We start from the raw sequence: 24,111 nt of genomic DNA on the forward strand, positions 1-24,111 counted from the left end.
TGTGGATCATTTGGTCTCCCAGCAAAGCTGAGGAGCAAGTGAACAATCAAGAGCACAGAACAAACATTTTAGTAATTATTTTAACATTCTAATAAATGTCATTTTGACATTTTTTAACTGGCAGCAGTTAGTAAGTTGTTTTTCTGGTATTATTAATGTTATTAGTTAATTAAACATATTTTTGGTCTAAATTTCCGATGCTAGGGAATAGAAGGAGGGTTATGTTTCCATACCAGACTTGTACAATAGCTGGTAAGCTATGTGTCCTGCAAAATATAACCAAAATACAAGAGAGATGCAAGTGAAAATGCATAATACTGTAGGCAGAGGTCTAAAATTTGTAGTCTACTAAAATTCAGTAAAAGAATTGGAAATGTAAATGAAGTTTACTGGATGGTTGAGTTCCTAATTACATGGCCTTTTCCTTATTTCCTTTATTGTTTTGTTTGATGTTCTGTTGTCTGTTGGCTTTTTTTCTCTCCTTTTCTACCTCCACCTTCCCAATGCTGCTGTCCAAAAACACTGCAGAGTTTTTCTGTGAGGTGAGCAGACAGGGCTCTATGGGATGTCCCCAGACTGGCCATTCTTTTTGGTAGGTGGGTACTATTCAGGGTGCTGCAGGTGATACATCCAGAACAAAAGCATCTTGAATCAAGAACCTGACAGTTATTCCTATCTGTGGGTGTGTTTTCCTGTCATAGAAAAAAACAAGAGCTCTGAGGAGAGTGAAAGTTTCTGTGTTTTCTGTTAGAGTAAATGGAAATAAGTAACTCAAGAACTGAAATGCAAGGTCTGATTGTGCATCTCCGCTCCCCTCAGCGTCACTTCTTTCTGTAGGACCGTTTGACTTCAGCTCTGGCACAGCAGGCAGACAATGGCATTAGCTAATTTGGCTCTGTGTATTGCTGAACATGAATATGAATTCGAGACAAGTGCCTGAGCTCTCATACTGACTTTTGTTTAGCTGTTAATTTGTTCGAATGCTAATCTGCCACAAGCACATAAGCCCAATTAGGTTTGAAAATTCTTATTTTCCTTTCATGGCTTCTAAAAGTGAAGCTTTGTTTTGTTTTTGAATGATTTTAATGAGCTTTATTTTGTTCAAGATAACAAAGAAGCTGTATAAACACATGCAAGGTTTCAAATTCAGTGGAACACAGCATTATGACCACCTGACTTTTAAAAAAGTAAAGGAAAAATTACTTTAACCAGAGTCATTGTTTGGTATTTGTATTTAGTAGTACCACAACTAACAACTACACTAGCTGCAAATACTCTAGAGCTTTATTTTACATTTTTACTGCTTCTGCAGCCAAAATAACCCTGAGTTCGGAATGGATATTTTTTTCCTTTTGTCCACGTACATTTGTAGGGCTTGGCTTCTGAACTCCTTCCTATGTTCTATAGTATTATGCATTGCTGATCAGCATTGGTTATCCTGCTGCTTCACAAAGATAAGATGATAATCTCGCCTCAGAAAGTTTGTCATCTGTATATAGACAAGGCACTTGCTAAAAAAAATACTGTTCACTAGATTCTGTAGACATGAACTTCATATTTTGACTGTAAAAAATCTATTTGCAAATGAAATTAGGGAAGAAATAGAAAAAAAAAATAGTGGGCATTCATTGCTCACCAAAAAATCACTGTATCAGCACATTAAAGCCAACTTCTTGATTCTGCAGTATGTGAATAGAAATTATTGGACTAGTTAATCTTAGAGGTTATCTCCAACTTTGATGATTCCATGATTTGTTTAAAGAAAATACAATGCTGTGATCATTAATTCCTTGAGTGGAAGTTCATTTCCTTCTAAACTACAAAAGTCATGAAAAATGAAGTTTCAAGTTTAGAATTTCATATCTAAGTTGTATTATTTTATTTATATTCATTTTATGTAGGCTCAGAAATGAGCTGATCTAGGAACTCTCCAACTCAGAGTTGATATTCTTCCAGTGACCGATGAAGAGAAAATGGAAGTGGCCATACTCTGGGAAGGCTGGAGAGTGTTGTAAATGGGCTGTTGTGCTAAATGTTTGTTTTTCAGTGTGTTCAACACACCATGGTATTTTAAGCGTTGAAAGACAGAGTTATCCAGGATTTGAGCCAGCGTCCGAGCCTCACATAGCTGTTTGATTCATTGCTTGCATGTTGTTGCACATTAAAAAGTTTGGGAATGAACCACTTCAGTGACACAAGCAGCACAGCTTTGGCATGAACCTGTTTGTAACTATCTATTGCATCCAGTGGAGTACCCACAAATAATCTAATTCTTGTTTTCCTCAATTTGATGCCTACTAAAATGGTCAAGGGGTAACATTCAGAGGGAGCCTGGACCTCTTCCCTTTTCCTGTGGCTCATATGAACTCGTAACTCACCTTCTGGTCTGGGCAAATTTTATCAACTTACAAAAATTGCTTGAGAAAGTGCTTTAAAGAAGTTTGAAGTCCTGCTTTATGATTTTGTTCTGATCCCTATGCAGCGTATTGTGTTGTAATGGTGGTTTTGTTTGTGTGGGTTTTTTTAGTTCAATTTCTGATGATAATATGTCTTCAGTTTTTCAATAAAAAAGGAAATATTTTTAATATTGAAATGAATCATAAATATGAGAGCATATATTTATGGTTGAAAAAATGAAAGCTTATACAGTGCCTTTTACTTGTGTATTTAATCTTTATTGTTGTTTTTTTTTTATACCTAAACTATACCTAAATTACTTCAGCGTTTCCAAAATGTATGACTATTCCCAGTTCAGACTTTTCCTTTATTTATTATTTTTGTATATATCAGCCAATTGAAACTGTAATAGCAGCTGGTGAAGCCGTAACATTTTATCCACTGATGCCTGAATCACATTTCTTGCCAATTATTATATCTGAAGAGGGTCAGTTATATGAAATTTTATCTGCAACTAGCTTCTGCTTTTAAATTCACTATCACTGAGCAGAATTCTAGGTTTTTGATTCCTGCAATGTGCTTTTCAATGGTTAAAATACTTCTATAAAGGATGAAAAAAACCTTGACAGAACGAAAAATATTTTAGATACACTTTCTGGATAATGTCCAGTTTCTACATTAGAAATGCTTTCCAACACCAGACGAAGCCTGAATCACAACGACTCATTTGATACCTTGTGCTCTCTGAAAAGAAAATGAGATCAGTAGTTAAATGAAATGCCCACAGATCCTGGGCATGGTACACAAGATCAATAAAGATGATAATGCTGAGATGTGGGAGGACACTAAACTGGTCTGTTATTTAAGATTTATTTTGCCTTCCCGTATCTTTCAGAGTGCTCTATGGAAACAAGATCACAGAGATTCCCCAGGGCCTTTTTGATGATCTTGTGTCTCTGCAGCTGCTGTAAGTATGATCTTTTCCTCTTCTTTATTTTACAGACTAACTAGATTTACTGATTTTTCAGCTTCTGACATTAATATAATCACCTTTTCCACTGAAAAGTCACTGGGACGTGCTAGTCTGTTGTTTCTGTGTTGGGCAAGGGGGAGGCAAGGATTAAAAAAAGAAAGGTAAGATGCCAACAATTTTATAGCACAGTGCAAGTCACAGATTATAAGAGACACAGAAGATTTAAGTGTGGGGAGGAAATGAGAGCCTCGGCAAAGTCCAAGAAAGGAAATTTGGTCAGTGGCTGATGTGAGGGCGGAGGTGCCATCTGATTGTTTTTATGCTTTTAGCATTTGTGGTTGAATGTCTAGATCCTTCAGGACTACTGTGTTGCAAGTACCTGCACATGCAAGCAAAATTGCATATGAAAGACCTTATTGTTATCAGCCATGCTCAGTATTTTATTCTTATTGCACCAAGTGTGGCTTAGTTGTAAGCGAAATCATTTCAGACTCAATTGTATATTGAAGTATTTTATGCCACGTGTGATTTAATACACTGTCATAATCAGGGGTATAACATGTACTCGTCAGTATTTATTAATGTGGCATAAAGAATTTCCTAAGCCAAATGTGAAATTCCGAATTGCACGCACTCATCTCCATAATCACACTGGAATCCATAACTCTTTCAGAGAGGGAAGTCAGCTACTATTGCAGCCAGTCAGTAGAGGGAGCAGAAGTGAAGTGAGTTTAACTTCCTAACATTCCTAATATCATCATGGATGATGCACTCAGAGAAGGTGATATATAAAACTAAGTGATTCTGACTTACACCACATGTACCCCCACCATCCTCAAATATTAAATGGCATAAAATATAAAATAAAAAAACATAGCATTTATTATATATGTTAACTCTTTCTGACTTAACCAGAAATGAAAATCTGAATTTTCACAATTACTCTTTAACGTCTGCCATTCTGACTGTGGTCTTTGATGCTGCTATATGCTATACAAAAATAAACATAGATTTAGTTTATAAATTCATGAGCAAAGCCAAAGAGCTAAAATGTAAAAATTATTTAAATTTTTCTATTTGTTAAGCAGAGGACTATTCTGATGTATCATTGAGCCATAAGATTTTATTTGCAGACATGGGCCACCTTATTCTAGAGAAAGACAAGCAAAAGCACACGTGGTTTGGTTACAACAAACCCTTGAGCTGCAGTGGTGGCACTGCATCCATCACTGTCCATCTTCTCCTGTAGACAGCCAATGATTTTGTCTCAGCTCTTTACACACACTTTTTCTGGCATCTTCTTTCTTCATTCCTGGCCCATATCTCGCCAGTCTGTTGTTACTGCAGTGCCCTCGTGATCAGCCTCTGCACTAGAAGGAAGACTGCATATCTGGGAGGGAGATAGTTTAACAGGCATGAGAACAGTAAGCATGGAAGTGACTTGGTGCGCGTTGCTGTGTCTGGCATGTTTGTTGCTGTTAGACTTGCGTTGTGTTTGGTACAGTGGGGATGCTGCAGGCAGAAGGAAAGCTAAAAATTTATTCATTGTTTTGAGCTCTGAGAAAGAAACCATTAAAAAAAATTAATTCTGATATAACTCTTCTGGTTTCCCCCCATCCAAAAGTATTTTGTTTTGTCATTGCAAGTTTGAAGTGATACGCAATTTCTCTTTCTAACCTAGGATGCTGTATAGGTGAAATTTCTCACAGTAGAAAGATCACCCATCTCATAACTCACCTTCTGAATAAAGCATTAAGCACCTTTCATGCTTTATACTACAGTCACTGTGTGCATGTAGTGCTGTGCTCCAAGGAGTTGCATTTCTAAGCCCAGATGCAGTAATTATCCTGTGTGCATTAATGCAGATTACACCTTTTTTTAGAGAGGCAAAACCTATATGCCAGACAACAGGGAACAGTGCTTTAATCATTCAACTGTTAGTAGGTAAGCCTTGAGAAGCTGCTTTCTTCATAGAATTCTCAGAGTACTCTGTGGCTCTTGAGGCTCTAGGGGACTTCTGAAAGTATTTGTATGTGAAGGAGCAGTTGGCGAGGAGAACATTGAGTGCTCACGCACACTTTTCAGGTCATGACCTTGAAGCAACTATTATGGCATTGCTTGTAGTATTTTAATGGACACTTAAACAGCATTTGCTGGTTTTAGACTTGCTGCTGAACAGTTGGAAAAGTGCTCCATGGTTAGATGTAATTTAGCGTTCAGTGGTCTCTAGATTGGATTTCTTCCTATTAGTCTGGGAGCATACTGGTAAGAAGGCTCTGATTAAAGTATCCTGGTAACCAGTATAATTTCCACAGCATAAGCTGGAACATTTTTTTAAATATAGTGATCTTATGGTAAGGAAGTCCATGCTCAGTAAATGGGAGTGGCAGTAGGTCCTATGCAAAAGTGTTCAGATTTTAATTAGAAGGAAACAAATGACATGGAATTACAGAGCAGATAATATTGTAATTTACTGTTTTGGATAAGACTCATTAGTGTTTCTCAGAAATGTCACTGTCCTTCTGTTTAAGTATACTGTCACTCTGTAGGCCCAAATTATTCCACCTTTGTTGAGGCAGAATTGTTTTGTGCAAGTACCCTACACCTTCAGGCAGTGCCACTGATGTCAGAAACACTACAGCTGGGTAAAGTAAAGCTCAGCTCAGCATGACAGCATCTTAAACTGTCCCATTTGTCTTTGGTGTATGGGAAATGAGGAATTTGGAACAAGTTCTAGATGACCCGAATAACATGAGAATTCTGTATTTCTGTCACACAAAACAAAGTAAGTGAATAACATATTTAGCAGGAAAGTAACCAGGAATGGCACAGCAGGATGGTTTTTAGTTCTTATTATTTTTTAATTTTACTCCTATTGGGTTAATTTAAATGCTGTTTCTGAAGTATTCATTATTAGCTATCTTATTTAAATAGTTAGCATTCTTCTGTAAATAATCACACAATTGGATTTGTTAAATTACTGATTTCACAAATCTTATATTTTCCTGAATATGCAACCTTAACCAACAGAGCACCAAAGGTTATTGTACAAGTCCAACTATATATCTGTATTGTGGAACTGAAGCTTTTCCTGGACCGTGTCATTTTCCTTATCCTGTTTGCAGTTTCCAGGAGAGAGGATTCTAGGAAGGTGCTGCAGCGTGACCCTCATACTTTTCATACATTCTTTTCAGCAATCTGGATCAAGTGCCTTCTGAGAATTTTAGGTCAATTTGGATTTGAGAGACCTATTCTTTTTTCCAGAAGTGGGCACAGCTGCAATCTGATTTTTTTTATTTTTTTTAATAGTAAACTGCACCTTTCATTTCACTGAGGTAGTAATCAGTCCAAGCTGTGGAGCAGCACGTGCTTGGTTACCCTTGTTTGTGTAACTGGCGCTCGAATGTCAGAAGAGTGGAAAGGATTTCAACTTAAGGTGGAAGTTTTCAAATAAATGCTAGCTGTTGGCAATTTGAATGCCTGTCCAGGAGGCCTTAAACTAATCTTAGTCTGTCTAGAAACTGGAATACATTTGAATGTCCTTCTCACCTGTCTTTCAACTTTCCTGGAATGTGGACAGGCTCTTTCATGAGCCCTTGTGCTTGCCAAGCTGTCTGCCAGTCACTGCACAGGGGGCACAACAAAACGCTGTGCAGCTCTTTCTTTTTCAGCAGCCCTGTGACAGATAAACCTGACAGTTGCTCCGCTTGCTCCCAAACGAGTGAACGTGCAGAGCAAGACAGCAGAGAAACGGAGTCAAGTGGCTCAAGGCAGTGAGCCGTGGATAATGGGCACCAAGTTTATTAACCACTATTTTTCATACCTAAATAATACGCTTTCCTCTCTGCAACCATATTAAAACAAACATTCTGGAGGTCTTTTTATTAGTAATACATTTTATGCAACAGAGCACTCTGCTTCCTGGAACCAAAAGTTATAAAATCTCTCCTGTTTCAAGAGATTATATAGCAAAATAAAATAAAAGGATGAAATCTCATTTTTCAGACGTCTGGCCAGTATCAGTTTTCAGTGAATCCTTTTTTCTTGAGGAAATTCAATTTGCATTGTCACTAGTCATACAAGTGCTCAGGTATTCTGTTGGTACATCTCATGCTTGAGATCCCCATGGGTTGCTGGGCAAGCTTTGCAAGCAAGAGGGAATCCCTTGCTGATTTTGTTTTAATGTTGCTTCAAGTAGATGTACTCCTGGTGCATATACACATTGAAAGCAGAGGTTTGTGGTGATGCCTAGAGTTTATCATGTTGGTAAAAAACTTCAAAAGTGATGAAAGATTAGTCTTCCAGATCCAGTCATCTGACCTGGATTAGAATTGGGACTAGATCTCATCTTGACAAGTCTGACTGACCTTTATTAAAAGTAGTTTTGTATGAAGAGGGAAGTTGTGTGTGTGTGCTGTTAGAATCTGCCACCACCAGTCTTCCCAAACTTCAACCAGTCAGATTATCTTTGAGTTATTCTCCTTCTTAGTGTACTTTTTATGCTGTTTCTCTTTGGATAAGTAGTACAATATTTGGTACTGTCTTAGTTTTTGCAGTTGCTTGGAAATTAGCTCCATGGTAAATCTGCCAAGTCTGAAGTACTCGTATTGAAGTGTAATTATAAAGTGAATCCCAGTACTTAGGAGCTTAAAATAGGATCTACAGTCTACCAAATATTTATTGCACGCTTTTGGAGCTTGTTAAAAGCTCAAAGAAAATCCAGTTAAGCACAAACCCATACAAAATATTAAAAAAAAAAAATACTCTAAAGAATGTACATCAATTACAATATTTTGTATTGTATACATTACACTGATATAAACAAAAGTATCATTAAACAGTGATGCAAACACCACATGAATGCCAGAATAAAGATTTGACTGTTTTCCATTTCCAAATTTCTTTCTCCTCATAGCAATCTCCTGCGTTGTTTAACAAGGGATGTTTAAAATCTTCTTGTTCTGTGGAGCTAATCATTTTTCTCATGGAGAACAGGAATGAAATGAGAACTACTGACTGGGTAGAGGTAGGGGGAAGCATTTTCATAATGGCGAGCCAAGCAGTGGAGCAGGTTACCCAGAGAAGTCGTGCAGCCTCTGTCCCTGAAGGTTTTTAAGACCATGCTGAATAGAGCTGTGAGCAAACAGGCCTGAACTCACAGCTCACCCTGCTTTGGGCAGTCTAACAGGACAGGAAACCTCTTGAGCTTCCTGCCATCATGAATTATCCTGTGAGCCGAGACAAGAATTATTTCTCATATAAAGCAAGTGTCTGCTAAAGGCCTCTACACTGACTCTGCTTTTAGTGAGGTTCTGACCAGATGACCTCCTGAGGTCTTTCACTGCGTATGTAGTTTCTGGATTTTGTGATTCTAAATTCTTAGCAAAATGACATAGGGACTTTTCCTTGATTACTCAGAATATCACTAGCTAACAACAGAGCCCACATCGTTCTACTCCAGGACAGAATACTCCCTGCACAGACCTGTTTAATAGCTTTAGAATTGTTTTCAAGCCTTTTGCCTCAAGCTTTTTTTTCTTTAGATTTCTGCATTTAGGCTGCCATTGTGATAATATTGCTAAACTCAATAACTGCAGTTAAAGTGAGGGAGGAGCATCTGCTAGACACAGAAATACAATTACAGTCGAGCACTAATGAAAGACTGCAGCAGCATCTGCCTTTCCTGTGTCAGTTCTGTAATCTGTCTGCATGCAGCTTCCCAAAACAACCGCTACTTTGTACGTCAGTGTGTAATTTATTAGCTCTTCTGACGCCAGTGCTCCAAGCTGGCTTCACCTGACAGAAGCTCTCCTAGTTATTATTGCACAAGAAACTAACGCCCTGGTAGTGCAGGAAGCTGAGAAAATGTGTTTATTCCCCTGTGCATCTGAATTATCATGTGGATATCTACAGGCATAAATTGGACAGTATTGAATTTGAATAGCTGGAGCCCAGATGCTGTGATACCATGTGCTGTAAAATTCTCCAGGTACACGAGTGCCACAGGACTGCTTTATGGATGTTGCAGTCTTTTGGATGAGGAATGAAATGAGGTCTTTAAAGTCTCTCTGAAGTGGGACTGTCAAGCTTGCTTTTTGACTCGTTATCAGCTCGTGACTTTTCCATTTTAATTTACTTTGAATAAATTTGTCATCGCCATCATCCATTTTCCTGAACTTGAAGAAACACTTGAAGCTGGTTCAAGCAAGCATGATGATGAGTTCACACTGGGTATTATCAACTGAAGTGCTGACAGACTCTTTGGTGGTCAGTCATCACATTAGAAAATGTAAATTTTAGTAGATGTCAAAGTATCATTATGCAGAGAGGCATTCAGATTGCTGTTCTACACTCCAGGCCATTCAGAAACTATCCTGGAACCTAATGGGATTATTTTGCCAATAAGTAAGCAGGGACACACAGCTCTGTCATTAAGCACAGCTTGTCAGTGTCTGCTGGGTTGGCTGTGTGGCTCTTTATATGACTCCATAGTTAGGATCAGCGAATGGCTTGGGTCAGAGGGGACCTTAAGGATTATTTAATTCCAGCTCTTAAGCCCCCACTACTGGTGCTTCTGCTGTTGTCCTGTAATGGATGGCTTTCCATTCCCTACAGATTTCAAGACAAAACAATGAAAAAACCATACTGAAGAAATATTTTGACAGGTCTGTTGTATTGTAACAAAATGCTGTAGCAGGTCTAAGGAATGCTTTTTGTCAAGCGCCCTTTCTTTGCTACCTTACAGTGCTTTGAATGTAGGTGAAGCTTTTGACTATTGATATTCTATGAAAGGCATGTGTATTGAATTTGTATTCTGCTCTTACTTGTGCAAATAACTTCAGCACTCTTCTCCTGTGCATTTTAAATTTGGCTTTTTCTGATGAATTCTCTTTTCCCCAGTGGAGTCTGGCCTGTGGGATGTGCCAGACAGTTCATGGGATTCATTTGCATCGTGTTGTCATCATTGCTAGAACACAAAGCTGGTGAAAGGAAAGAGAAGAAGTTTTCTAGTGGTTCGGTGCTGCATTTGTCCCACCCTTTCCTGTGGGGTGGTTACTGCACTTAGGATGATTTCTGGTCCATTGTACAGCAACAGAAACCAAGCTGCAGTCCCCAGCGTGTTAGTGTTGCTAGGCTGCTGTTTCAGTTTCTGAGTTATGTAGTTATTTGTTGATAGTTTGATTACGTGACTTCGCCGAGCCGAAAATACAAACGTTGTTACGGGTGAAAGCCAAATCAACATCCCCATTTGCACTTAAAAAACAATTTCTTCCATCATTTTGATTTTGGAGTTCAAAATGTTATTTAAATGTTAATCACTTGAAACTGTGCTTGGGCATATAATTCAATTATGGGACCATCTTAATTATGCAGATGGCGCTTACGAGCATCTGATCCAATTACCGTGCCAATTCAGTATGCGTTCATTCAGAGGGCTTAGCTGAGACATGTTATTATTTCAGTGTGTGGACAAATTCCCTCTTTCAGGAAATGGGATCATAGAATTGTGATACTGTGCTGCTCTGCTTGCCGCCTTCAATGGTGCGTAACCACAATGGCTTTCACCTTCCTCCTCTATTCTGTGGTGGTCCTGGACTTGCAAGAGAGTTTCTTTGTATTTATTAAATATCCAGAGGGATGAAAATTGAGAGTTAATGATCTCTCATTCCTCTAGGTAGCATGCAGTTTTACTGCTACTTGACTTTGTAACTTTTTTTTTTTTAATGGTGCACCACGTCTGGAAGCTGTCTGTAAACCTCATCTGATCAAGCAGATTAAAAAAACAAACAAACAAACAAACAGGAAAATTAGTAAAATTTACCTTCACAGTAAATTGGTGCAACACAGATACCATGCAATTATTGCAAAAATAAGACTCAACATTTAATCTTTCCTCTTATTTTGGTGCAAATCCAATGAAAACTAACGCATGATCTGTTTTACAACATAGTTCAGTGTTTAGACAGGTCAGCATTGCTGCTTGCTACAATACATGTTTTTCTCATTCACCTTTGTGGTTGTTGTTTTTTCTTTAATCTTATCATTTTAACTGTGGGATCAGCTTCATATATCTAATTAATAATTAGAGGTCTCTGAGGGCTGTGACATTTAAGAAGGAATCTATAAAAAGTTAGAATAATACCCATAGAGGATATTTTAAAATAATTGAGTGTTTCGAAGGAAGATATAAACCTGAATGCTTATGGCCAAAAGTCATCCTCTAACTCACAGTAAGGAGAAGAAAAGAAAAAAATGAGTGATTTATTCTGCTTTCTCATAGTTTTTCACTTTTGTTTCCCTTTCTTGCTGATTCTGGTCAGAAATTGGACATTAATCCATGTTATGATCCACCCAGTGTGGCCACATCTGGATTACCATTAAGCACACCATCTGCCTCTTTAGACTTAGGTACTGCACATATATTGTGTAGTTGAGAGATGGAATAGGTGTTGTCACCTTGGAAAAGCTTTGTAGTACCTGAATTCCCACTTCTAAACAGTCTGCAGAAGCACTTTCCTGTTACAAATTACTTTCTCTGATGCTTAAAGCAGAGTGTGTGCCTCTGTCTGTGTGACTGTGCAAAGGATCAGTTTTGCTCATTTTGGTATTTGGCTTATACAGGAATGTCACTGATTATATCGCCATGAATCTAGGCACTGAAAATTTATGCTAGGAAAACTTGTCACACCGTAAATTCTAATTCCCAGTGTTGGGTTTATTCATGTTTTGTTGAAAGACAGGATGAACTTGAATCCTAGGTTGGACTGCAGTTGCAGCTCAGCTTTGCTCTGAGGGGTTAGTAAGTGGGATCAGTGATGACCAGACTTGCTCTGCATGAGGGTGAACAGCACCAACACAGAATAATGCTGCTGTGTGCACTTCTTAAGCATTACAAACAGCCATGTTGGTTGTTCGCACATATAGAAACAACATTAGCTCAGTTTTAAATTCTCTTATTACTGAGATTATTGTTATTGTTGCTTTATGCTTTGTTAAAAGTACTGCTTGCAATGTAAGCTATTACTGTAATAATAGAAGAAGATAGCATAAAATAAAACAAAGTACATCGTAGCTTTCAGTTTTCTTCTTGTACAACTAAATACCATGCCGGTTGTGGAGCAACCAGTCTAAGTTAATGTTCAGTACCTAAAAACAATGTGGGACCAGTACCTGAAGACAGGGAGTAGATAGTGGAGGATTTGTAGCATTAAGTGTGTCTGGGGCTGTTGTTCAAAGCTCAGTAGCTGGTTCTGCCTTGCAATGACTCATTAACATGTTCTTTCTATAAAAGATAATGTTCAAGCATAAAAGAGAAATGCATAATGCATGAGAACTGAGATGGAATGAAGATTGCTTTGGTTTAGACATATGAATGGCTATAAGAATCAAGTGGTAAGGGATGACGTTGGTCTTTATTGTTGGAGCAGCACCTCAGAAGTCTAACACATCGCACTTCAGCCCTAATGCGGAAATTACACTTATTTCTGATGGAGTCAATGGAAGTTTGGATTAGGTGTCACATAATTAACAGTCACAGAAATACAGGCAGTAGAGGGGTCACACTAATGCTGGTTATAAAGGCTTAAAATAATTTTAGCAATTCCTTCATGCAGAATACATCTATATCTCTTGTTGCCTTTTTTGGGACCTTCTCTTATCTTACATCAAAATTCTTTCTGAAAGACTTATTGAGGAGAAAATTCAGGTGAATTATTATTGACTTTTCTGTTGGCTAGAGGTGAGTTCTGCTCTGACATCTCATTCCAAAGCACTACACTGCTTTTCTCCTTGAGAAAAGGAATCTAGGAAAATGTGTCCGTCTTCTGCATATTACTGTAGACTGTCAGTAAAGTAATATGGCTCTGCCACAACTTTGGTGGGAACACTGAGCTGTACTGAGTGTTCGAGAAGTTTCAGCAATGGAAAGGTATACTGCTGTGGAGAGGAAACACTTCCTGAAGTTATATTTTGGAGCAGAAGAAAGCATACTTTACTTGCCCAGTGGGTTGCCCTGTTGTGTAGAGTGCTGTGTACAGTTTCTTGAGAACTGAAGTTCCTTGTGCTTAGAGGTGTGTTTAAGACAACAAATTTACTTGCTGAGGAATGGAAAACATATTTTCCTTTCTATCTATAAATATACTTGTCTTCTGATTTGGTATTATGGTCACAATATTAAGCCCTTCAGACTCATCTACAAAGTAGCAAGAACTGCTGTGATGAAGACAGCTGGATTTATGCTATCCACTGTTTGCAGTGCACCATTTTTTCTCAGACTGACAGTGGTTGAAATATGTGGATTTGGGCTTCTGTAAGAACAGGTCCTTTCATGTCTATTTTCCATTTAAGTGTGAAATATCACATAGATAGATGACAGTGGTGATTGTCTCAGAAGGAGATCTAGCTTGTTGCTGGGGTTGTATATACTGTATGGTTGCCAGGACTCTGGCTGGATAACATAAGAGAACTTGTACAAGCATTGTCCAAGATTTTCTGACTGACCTGATTAATTCTACAACAGGTTGCTGTGTAAATGTGCAATCTCATAAATAAATAAAAGGATCTCAAAACATCTTTGTGCTGCTTTTCCAAAGTTGCACAGAAATCTGACATAACTGGAAGGCAGTGTTTTCAGAGAACTGTGAGACAGTGGAATTTGGAAGGAACTTCAGGCCAATCAAACTTAGAACCTTTGCTCTAAGCCAGGTCAGCTCACTAAGTCAGAGCAGGCTGCTCATATTGAAAACTTCCACTGATGGACTGCACTTCTCTGGTTAATCTGTCCCACTTCTTGACTGTCCTTATGCATGAAATGAGTTGCCTTTCTGTTAGCTTTAGTCCAGACCCTATGTTTCTCTCCTTTTGTCTCTGAGAAGAATCACATTTTCTGTTCTTCCATGATCAGATTAACCCTGCACTGCTTATCACAAGATGTCAACCTTCAGAAATTTCAGTTCGACTTAAGACAGCTGCTGGCTATAAGAAAATTGAAAAAAGGGTTCTTCTCAGTGAGGGCTTTGTGTGTGTGTGTGCACGGAGTAGCAAGGGGGGAAGTGTTTGCCATTTCTGCGTATATTAAGCTGAAGGCTTCTTTAAATATTTGTTTGGAATTTTGTGTACTAATGTTGCCAGTGTTTTTTTCAGCTCTGTAGTGTTACAGGCAAATGAAGATGTTTAAATGCGCAGTGGTTTTGGTGACCGTGTTAATATTTTTTAGATTTAACCCCAAAGTTCAGTCTATCTTTATTTGATTATTCTAAGATTAGTGAATTATAAATCTTTCCTCTCTTTTCAGGCTTCTCAATGCCAATAAGATCAACTGCCTGAGGGTAAACACGTTCCAAGGTCTGCATAATCTCAAACTGCTATCTCTTTATGACAACAAACTGCAGACCATCAGCAAGGGGCTTTTTGCACCTCTCCGATCGATTCAAACTCTGTGAGTATGCAAGCGTATTGGAAATGACAGCTCTCCCCTTTTCCCCAAAGATGTCACCTGTCTTTACAAAGACTCTGCATCTGACACTAAGATAATCTGGAAGAGACACCAAGGTAGTAGCTCCTTTTCTGACAGAAGCAAAAGGAACAGGAAAAAGAGAACTGTTGCATGAATTCAGCACAGATGCCCATCAACACAGCCTGCCCTGAGTGATCTAAATGTCATAAGTGTCTAAAGATACTGAATTCATTCATTCATTCATGCTGTTTGTTGGAAGATAATACACAAATTTCACTCTGCACAATATATGAACAGCAGATTCCATTAAAATCCTTGCCTACGAGTTCTTAGTGAGCTACTGAGTTGGTGTCTCTCTTCACTGGGACTGAGTTCTACTGTTCTACTCATGAATTCTGAAACCATATTTCAGCTGACATCCCATTTCAAGGGAAATAATGATTGTATTATTTAGTACATTAAGAAAATCCCCTAAACATTTTCTGAGACTCTTTGAATTGGGGTCATTAGGAGAAGAGCATTTGGAAGCAAAATTGGAAGCAAATAAATGGAAATGACTGGATAACTTTATGGAGGGTTTTGTACTTCATCAGAACTGAATTGCCAGCCTGATGTAAATGAAAAACAAGAAACAACCCCCTCAAATACAGTATTGTGTATGTCTGTTTAGATGTGTTAATTCCTGTATAGGTATAAATCTCTTTGTGTGTATATAGACATAGACAGAAAAGTAGGAGGGCTGCTCCGAAAGTAATGCCTCCTATTTTATTACATTGGCCAGCAACATCAGAAGTGGATGTTGGCGTCAGGTGGTGGTAGGGCTGAACCTTCCTACCAGTATTTCTTACATTCTGTTGCCACGTGACAGATGTCAGAGAAAATGGTGTCTGACCTGGAGGTGTGTCTAAAGCAAAGGTGTGGAATTGAATTACTCCACGTGCAAAAAAATGGCATCCACTTATGTTCATTGATTCTTGCTGCATGTTTATGGAGACCAAACAGTGGATGTAGCACAGGGAGGAGTGAGTAGTGCATTTCAGCAGTGGCGACAGTAACAGTCAGTCACCTCCACTGATGCAGATTTTGACAAGTTCAGCATGCATGCTCTTGTTCATCACTGGTCAAAATGCAGTGCTAATGGTGGTGACTCTGTTGAAAAATAGTGCTTTGTAGCTGAAAATTTGCTCTGTCAAATAGCGTTATTATGCTCTTTATAGCTGTTACTGTTTCCATGGAAATAAATAGGAGGCATTAATTTTGGTGTGACCTCTGTGTTTGTACAGGTGATAAAAATAGACTAGCAACAACAGAGCAAAGTTCTTGTGAGGACGTAACTTTATCCCTCTGTCCAAACCCACATTTAAACATTTCTCTTTTACAGTTTTTTGCAGTGATCAGAGAGCCTTGTCCTGCTCCTCTGTAAATTAGAGGGATGGGTGCAAGTTCATTTAACTGACATCAGAATCAAGCTCTGAGTAAAACCCAACAGATGCCCAGTTTACTGTTCAACTTTGTTAAGCGAAAAAAAAGTAATAATAACAACAGATAAATGTTTTTTTCTCCAAGGAAATTCAGAGGACTTCTATTAATGAAATATAACTGTCCAGTTAAAGCGTGATATGCTGCGTGTTCCTGTGGGAAATGTGCAAATTTTGGTGAAGGACAGAGCCAAGTCTTACTTTTTATAAACAATCCATTCTCAAAACCAGGCAGAAATACATGTAAGGAGAATACTATTAGGCACAGTGGTTATATGCAAGTATCAATTTCACTCTTGAGAAAAGCCCTCTGGATTACATCTGGCTTTGTCCACTGCTCCAGGGCACTTATTTACTCACCTTTTGATCCTTAGAAAACTGAGCTTGCCAATGAAATTTATTTTAAAGCAGACTACACGCTGATCTCTCAGCCCAGATGCGTATAGATGGGTGCATTTCCCTCGCAGTTCATCACACCAGGCTTTCAGGTGAAAGCACCAGACGTTGTACACAGTCGGTCTGTGTCCTTTAAAGCAGACTTTACTATATTAATTTTTGTTTCCTCCATGAACAAACTTACAACAGACTTAATAAGCTACAAAACGTGATAGCTCGCAGAGTTCTCCCATTCGTGTGAAGCTCTGTGGTTTCCTCCAGGCCCAGGTTTTTGGGAGCTTATTCAATTACTCTTCAGGTTTGCATTTGCGAAAAACAGTGATGGAGTACAGTGTCACAGGTCACTTCTGATTAAACATCCCATCCTTCTCTCAGACATTTAGCTCAGAATCCATTTGTGTGCGACTGCCATTTGAAGTGGCTGGCTGATTACCTGCAGGATAATCCGATAGAAACCAGCGGCGCTCGATGCAGCAATCCGCGTCGCCTTGCCAACAAACGAATCAGCCAGATCAAGAGCAAGAAGTTCCGCTGCTCAGGTAATTCATTTATCCAGGCTGTAGTGCACTTTCAATTCAGAAATAAGCAGGTCCAGAGAGCCCGCTAATCGAATCTGCAGGGCAGCATTTGCTATAATGGATATTATGGAGCATCTTTTAAAATTAAATTTGGAAAATTCAGTTAGTTCTTCAGAAAGCCAATTACCTTATGGATTTATAAGAGAAAAAGAAAAAAAGAAAAAAAAAAGGTAGTCTATCGCTGCCTTAAAACAGAAGGAAAAAGAGAAAACTTGTGATATTTATTTAATTTTAGAAGAATTTCTAAGTTATAAAATGTCTGAGGAAAACAAAGTTTTATAGGAATGTCATATTTTAAAGGGGTAAAAATGTCAATTGACATATTTTAGAGGAGTAGAACCGGTGTAGAATTTCACTTTGTATTCAGGTGGAACTCTTAATGACCCTAATCACAGCTCAGCTTAAGCTCTCTCTGAAAGGCTGAGAACAGCATGGGTGAGGTTTTATTCAACTGGCAGCAGGCTCCTGTGGCCTGGCATGTGGGTGAACCGGATTTAGGGGATGGTGTTGATTCATAAACTGTCATAAATTTTTGATATCCACAGGTATCTTGCATTAATTCACATAAAGCTCATCAAAGTTCGTAAGATTTCTGTCTCTATTAAGTTTTATATCGTGGCTTTTATCAGTTTGTGCAAAGATTTTTTTTTCTTGTGAGCCAGATGAAAAACTGTTTCCACTTGAAAATAACCTCCAAAGTAACATAAACACCTTTTACTCAACCCTGTCTGGTTTTTATTTATGGTCCAGCTATCAGTGAAAGGACATTTATTGCCTTATACAGCACAACCGAGCAGACTGCTTTTTCATGTATTTTTTTTCCACTGGTTGGTTTATATATATATTATGTTATTGCATTTCTTGTAAAGACAAGCAGGTTTCATTGAGGGAATCTATTAGTGTGTACTGAGAAGAAAAATGACTGTTATTGATGGAGTAACTTGCGGTGTTTTCTACAAAAATTACTGTGATTTTTGTCTTTTCCCTATGAAAAAAAACAAAACAAAACCAACAACCATGATTAATCGTGTTCCTGGTGCTAAAAGATTGATGACTCTAGATGGGGATGCAGCATGAAACCAAATGGCAGCAGCCCAAAACAAGCTATTGTGCTTTGGGTATCTCTGCAAGCAATATGCTGAGCTAAGCCTTCTTTTTATGGGGAAAATAAAATAAAGATAACTTCATCTGCAGTCAGATTGTCTTGGGCATGCTTGTTAAAGTCTTCAATCATTTGTGACTCAAGCCACAAAATTTATAACTAGAATTGAAATTATGACATACTTTCATTGAGGTTTTTGGGTTGTGTCTATCATAGTAACAAGTTATTTAGTCAGTAATATTTATCTTTAAACAAACTTGAAATAAAAATGCATAAATATAATTTAGAAAAGAAAGTAATCTGCAGAAACAGATCGGTATAAATCTGTACCCAATTTGCCATGGTTACCTTCTTCTGCCTTTATTAATAGAGAAATTTAGGTTATGTATGTGCATGCATGCCTCTAACAGTGGTGCAGTCTATTGGATAAGGCAAACACCATCTGATATCATTTATGAAAGGTCATAGCTGAGAAGAGCAACAGTACAGAACACTATACCTGGTGATGTTGAGAATAGTATTTTGTGAGATTTCTTATCTTGGGAGTCCTTTCCTTAAGGCATTAGGCTGTTTTTTCTCTTGCTCTCCAGTTCTATAAGTATATCAAAACCACATGGAAGAGGCATAAACCTGACTTATGAAAGAGGAGGGCAGGGATTGTACAGCTTCAGAACAAAGATTTCAACTGGATGAAAGCTAATTCTATTGAAAAGCTCAATAGAGGAGCTATCCTTGCTTGTAGAGTTTCCAGATGGCGTTGAGATACACTGAACCTGACTCACTGTCTGCTCGCATGGGATGGGAAACATATCAGGGTTTAGAGGAATCTTAGTTTGTAAATCAATCCAGAGAACAGACATCCTTGGCACCTCTTCTGCTCATATTGTCCCTTTGAATCACGGCTGTTTCAGATGTTGCATGCAGCAGGAATTTTCCATGTTTTATTTTGAGGAATATATTTGACCCAGGATTTAACACAGCACGTCTCTGTGCAGAAAAGTCCGTGAGGTATGAATCTTCATCATTCAGACAGGCTGTTGAGCAGTGCTTTCTGTTACCCAGGAATGATCCCCCACAATCCCACTGAGATGGCAATGCTTAGTAACTTGTCAGTGACCTCGATGGCTGTAGGATTCCCCATTGGTTTTACATCTTTTGCTCAGTGTTTAGGAGAAGAGTTTTTAGATTAAATCTTTTTGTAAATGTTCATCTCTTTGCTTAGAGGTTTCTTGTTTCAGGGTCTGATATTTTCATGCAATTTAATATGATTAATTAATGTTAATAGCAGAAGTTGGTCTTGTAGGGAAAAACTCAGTGAATATGTGAGTTAGTTAAGGAAGCAATGTGAGGGGTGTTAACCTGGACTAGTCTTTGGCCTAGGAGAGGTGATAAGGATGCACAGAAATTCTGTGAGAGTAAGGGTAGTGTGCCAGTGTGACCATCATGTCCATGAGTTACATCAGTGTGAAAAGATAACGACATACCAAGAAAATAAGGTCAAGAGTACGCCTTCAGCAGTGTGGATGGGCTAAACAGAATGGTATTTAATTAATTATGTGTAATTGTGAGGACAAAACTATGCAGCACAACAAAAAAGAAAAGAAAAATCTAGCAAACTTAGTTCTGCATATTGTTTCTTTCATGTTTTATTCCAACTTCCCACCATCCTTTAGATAGTCTTTAGCAAGAAGAACATGCTTTCCTCTTTAATTTATTATCAAGGCAGTTCTCCCAGATGCTGTTTCCTTTCTGAACATGACTCATGCTTTTACTGATAATGATGAAGCAACATCTGCAAAGGTTATGAATAGCCAAAGGAAGCAGATTCTGTGCAACAGGTAGGTAATGTACATAATTCCTTTTAAAATGAGAATTGGAAGCAATATAGCATGAAATGAAGGAACAGCAGGAAAAGGGACATGTTTTTGCCCAGGGCTGTGAGACTGGCAAAGCTGTTGGATATACTATCTGAAGTGTTTAAGCCTCAAATTGCAATAGATACTATTTCTTCTGTTTTTCTGCCTTCAATTGAATGTGATGCACCAAAATAGTAATAAACCTCCCTCTTGTTTAACTGTCTCCCCACAGTTATAGTATTTGAGACTAAAAAAAGGGGTTGTTTTTTGTTTGTTTGTTTTTTGCAAGAGGAGCTTTTTTTGTTTGTTTTTTGCAAGAGGAGCTGGAGAAATGAATGGTAATAAATTCTGTCTTCTGTTTTGAAGATGGAGATACTGTCATTTTTCAGTGGCAGCAGTAAAATTCTTACGATCATTTTTGTTTTGACTGTATCTGCCCACTGTGCCTTAAAGATCCAATGGGATTTTCTTGCCTTGGGTCACTGAAAGCTTCCATTTTTAGTAAGAACAAGAGAGAAGAACAACATTTTCTGACCAGTAGAATTGGGCTAAGTTTGCTGAACAACAGTTTTGTTTCCTAAAGTAGCGCTGGGCTTTAGGTGGAAGGGAAATGAATCTATGAGCAGATTGTGTTGTCTCTTTGGTAGCTTATTGTCACTTCAAGAGCTGGCAGGATTCTTGATTGCTGTGTGACACTGTATGAAATAGATTTTGCAGAGGGCTGCTCAACTATTCAGCTATGTATCTTTTGTTCCCTGCAACATATTTGTATTTTTCAGTGTGTTGGGTATTTAAAAAGTGATGAAAGTTCCACCTGCTGTACAAACAGACTATTTTTTATGAAGATCAAAGCATACACATGCCTACGAGCATCACATCACCAAAGTTTTTTATCTTCTAATTCTTAGCAATAGATATCTTAGAAACAAGGTTCCTATTAGAAGTACTAAGAATTAAACTGTCTTCTTGCTCCCTCTTGCATTAGGGCATAGCTCATATTTATCTGACTTTAAATGCTTCAGTTCTAGATAGTGTTGTACAAGTCAAAAGCACCTGGAGTAATAGGAGGAGGCCAACAAACCATCTGCCAGCACAGTTCTCTCCTTTTTGGATGCTGCCTCTTTTTAACCCAACCCCAATCAAAGTCAGCCTCTGCTGTCCATATGAATCTAGAGCTTTCATGTTTAGGGCTGGTGTTGTATCTCTTGCGGTATCCATTGTTACTGGATAGCAGTACAACAGAGTACGTATTGCTGTTTGTTCACTCCGAATTTTCAAAGGTATTTGGTAAACTCTCTTGCTAGGAATTGCAGCTTTCCCCCTAGTTCCTTAGTGTCTTTTCCAGTCTCTGTATTTATACATATTGATACCTCTGGGTTTACCTGTCTACACTGGATCAGAATTCCTATACTTGCAATCACCAGAAATGTCATTCTCTTTTTTTCTGCATTGTTTCAGCCTTAGAAGTGTAGCACTGCAGTGAACAGACTTTTCCCAGCCAGGAGAAAACAGGCTGCACATCAGGGCTTTCTGCCCAGGGTCACGTTTCCTGCCCCTTGTTCCCTCTAGGTTCTCCAGTTCTCTGCTGTTAACAATATGTCAACATTTAAGCTCTTGGAGCTCTCAAAACAAAATGGTGCAATGTATTGTTGCTCCTCAACTAGTCTTAAGTCAAGAAAGGCAAGTGAATTTCATCTAGCTCTTACATAAATAATTTATCTGATTGAAACACTCCATTGTTCCCATAATTTGCAAATCATTCTAATGACAGCTTTGCAAATTCCTTCCGTTTTTAGTAAGCAAATAGTCATTTACTGACTATGTAGGCGTATCGCTGTCCTTAGCATTTTCTGTTTGATGAAAAGCACTGATACGCACCTGCTCATCTGCTTTGCTGCAGTGCTGCAGTGACACATGCTCAGGGAATCACAATTTGGCCTGTCCCCAGCGTGCTGCTCTCCAGCAGCTCCTGCCTGAGTGCCCCTGGGCACTGAGCTGTGACGGCTCGGGGGTTTGTCCATGCTGGAGCTGAAGTGGTGGGCGCTGGCAATCCTGCACAGGATGCACAGGACAACTGAGGCCAAGCTCCAACACTTTTCCTCATTAGAGCTTTGGCTTGAGCATGAGTGGGTGGAATATGAATCACTTCTGATCTGGACAACTGGAAAATTAACAGCACTCAGATTTTACTTTTTTACTTTTTTTTTTTTTAATTCAGTTAAAGTAAGTTGTGTGTGATTTGGTTTTCTGGTTGCTTTTTTTTTTTTGGCGGGGGGAAGAGAGTCTTGCACTTAATTTGTTTTCTAAAAAGGCACAAAGACTCTGCAAAATCATCTTCAGAGTCTGAATATGGCAAAACTGAGGATATGTTGTGCATAAGGATAATTGTGTCTAATTGGAATGCTGTTTAACAGCGACAAATCACCTGCAGATTAAATCTTGTATTTAATTCATAATTATGAGCATGAAGTCTTCACTGTTCTCTGTGACTGAGTATATTTGAGCTTTGTTTTGCATGACATTTTTATGAAGCAGAAGTCATTGGGAATCAAACGTAACTGCTATGACTGGAAGTACAGAGCTAGGAGAAGGAAATGGCAAGGCACAGATGCATCCACGTCTCTTGGGCATGCAATAATGCAGCTGTTCTAAGTTCCCCATGTGTGGAATACAGAGCAATAGAGATTCCCATTTGAGATCTGAATTGTCTTCTGCTGATGCCTTTCCTAGCTGTGACAGAAGCTGAGTTGTTACAGCTTGTGCCCTTCTCCCCCTTACAAATGGTGCCTTCCGGTGGGTTTGGTTAGTGGGAAATGGGGCCAAAATCACATTGCCATTGGCATGTGTTGAGATTAAGTTGAGAGACACTCATCAGAGATGCTAAATTTAGCACTTTTTTGTGCCTTAACAGTCACTTAAATATGATAAAGAAAATAACTGGGGAGACACTGGCATGAAGAGAGCCAATCTGCTGCAACCATTGCTAGAATGCTTGAGCTTGCAAATAGACAATAAATTTGCCTCTGCCTGTTTGGAGACTACAGCAGTGTTCTGAAGTAGTATAACATTATGGGACAGTTAGAAATTGGGAATTTCTTTTTGAAATATTATTTATCGTGCCTAACACAAAATAGCGTGCTTCCGTGATTTCTACTCCATTTGCCAAAAAAAAGAAAGAATGAAAAAGAAGAAAAACTCTGTTCCTGCATATTTTTTTGCAGTAGTCTGCAACGTCCTGAGAGGCCAAAATATACTTGTGGAGAATTTCACCTTTCATGTCTTTTGGGGATGTAAATTAGGATTTTGGCAGACCACTCCTGGTGTGCTGTACCTCTAGCTCACTGCCATTGCTGATGAGCCTGCTGATGAATTTACTTGAAGAATGCCAGAATTGCTGCATTATTAAACAGGTGTAGGAATAAGGATATGAAACTCTGAGCCTTTCTTGGCTAGAGACTTTCAGAATTACTAGCAGAAATGCCAGTCTTATGACTAATTGCTAAATATATGGGGTATGGCTTCCAGTGTTATGGATGCTTTGAACAAATCATAGAAGCAAGTTAATAATAATGTCCATTGTGCCGTTCTGCATGGGTAACAAAAGAAAATTAATAATCCAACTTTTGCATCATTTCGGGCTGTGTCTACTTTGGCAGCTTGTGGGAAATGAAGGTTTATCTTTAGGTTCCCCCCAAAAGCTGCCAGTTTGACTTTCAGTGCCGTTAAGGAAACAAACCCACACATAAGGTGGCTGAGTTAACACTGTACATAGTTTCTGGAGTTTGATTGTGTGTTGTTGTTCTCTGCAGTAATGCTGGTTCACAGCAAAACGTACAAAATGAAGCAGAGCCCCTTGCTCTATTATCTGTCATCTCT

General features: G+C 38.6%; 1 protein-coding gene across 5 annotated transcripts in view; it reads left to right on the forward strand.

Annotated features, from left to right (window-relative positions):
* The window catches only part of SLIT3 (slit guidance ligand 3), a 484,215-nt gene that overhangs the window by 345,475 nt on the left and 114,629 nt on the right, over positions 1-24,111 (forward strand). For all 5 annotated transcript variants that reach the window (XM_085236326.1, XM_085236325.1, XM_085236329.1 and 2 more), the window contains 3 exons: positions 3,293-3,364; positions 14,664-14,807; positions 17,075-17,238. In XM_085236326.1, coding sequence (XP_085092452.1) covers positions 3,293-3,364; positions 14,664-14,807; positions 17,075-17,238 — 380 coding nt within the window. The remainder of the gene's footprint in view (positions 1-3,292; positions 3,365-14,663; positions 14,808-17,074; positions 17,239-24,111) is intronic.

Source organism: Meleagris gallopavo, chromosome 15, assembly GCF_905368555.1.
Source record: "Meleagris gallopavo chromosome 15, MGAL_WU_HG_1.1, whole genome shotgun sequence".
NCBI lineage: Eukaryota > Metazoa > Chordata > Aves > Galliformes > Phasianidae > Meleagris > Meleagris gallopavo.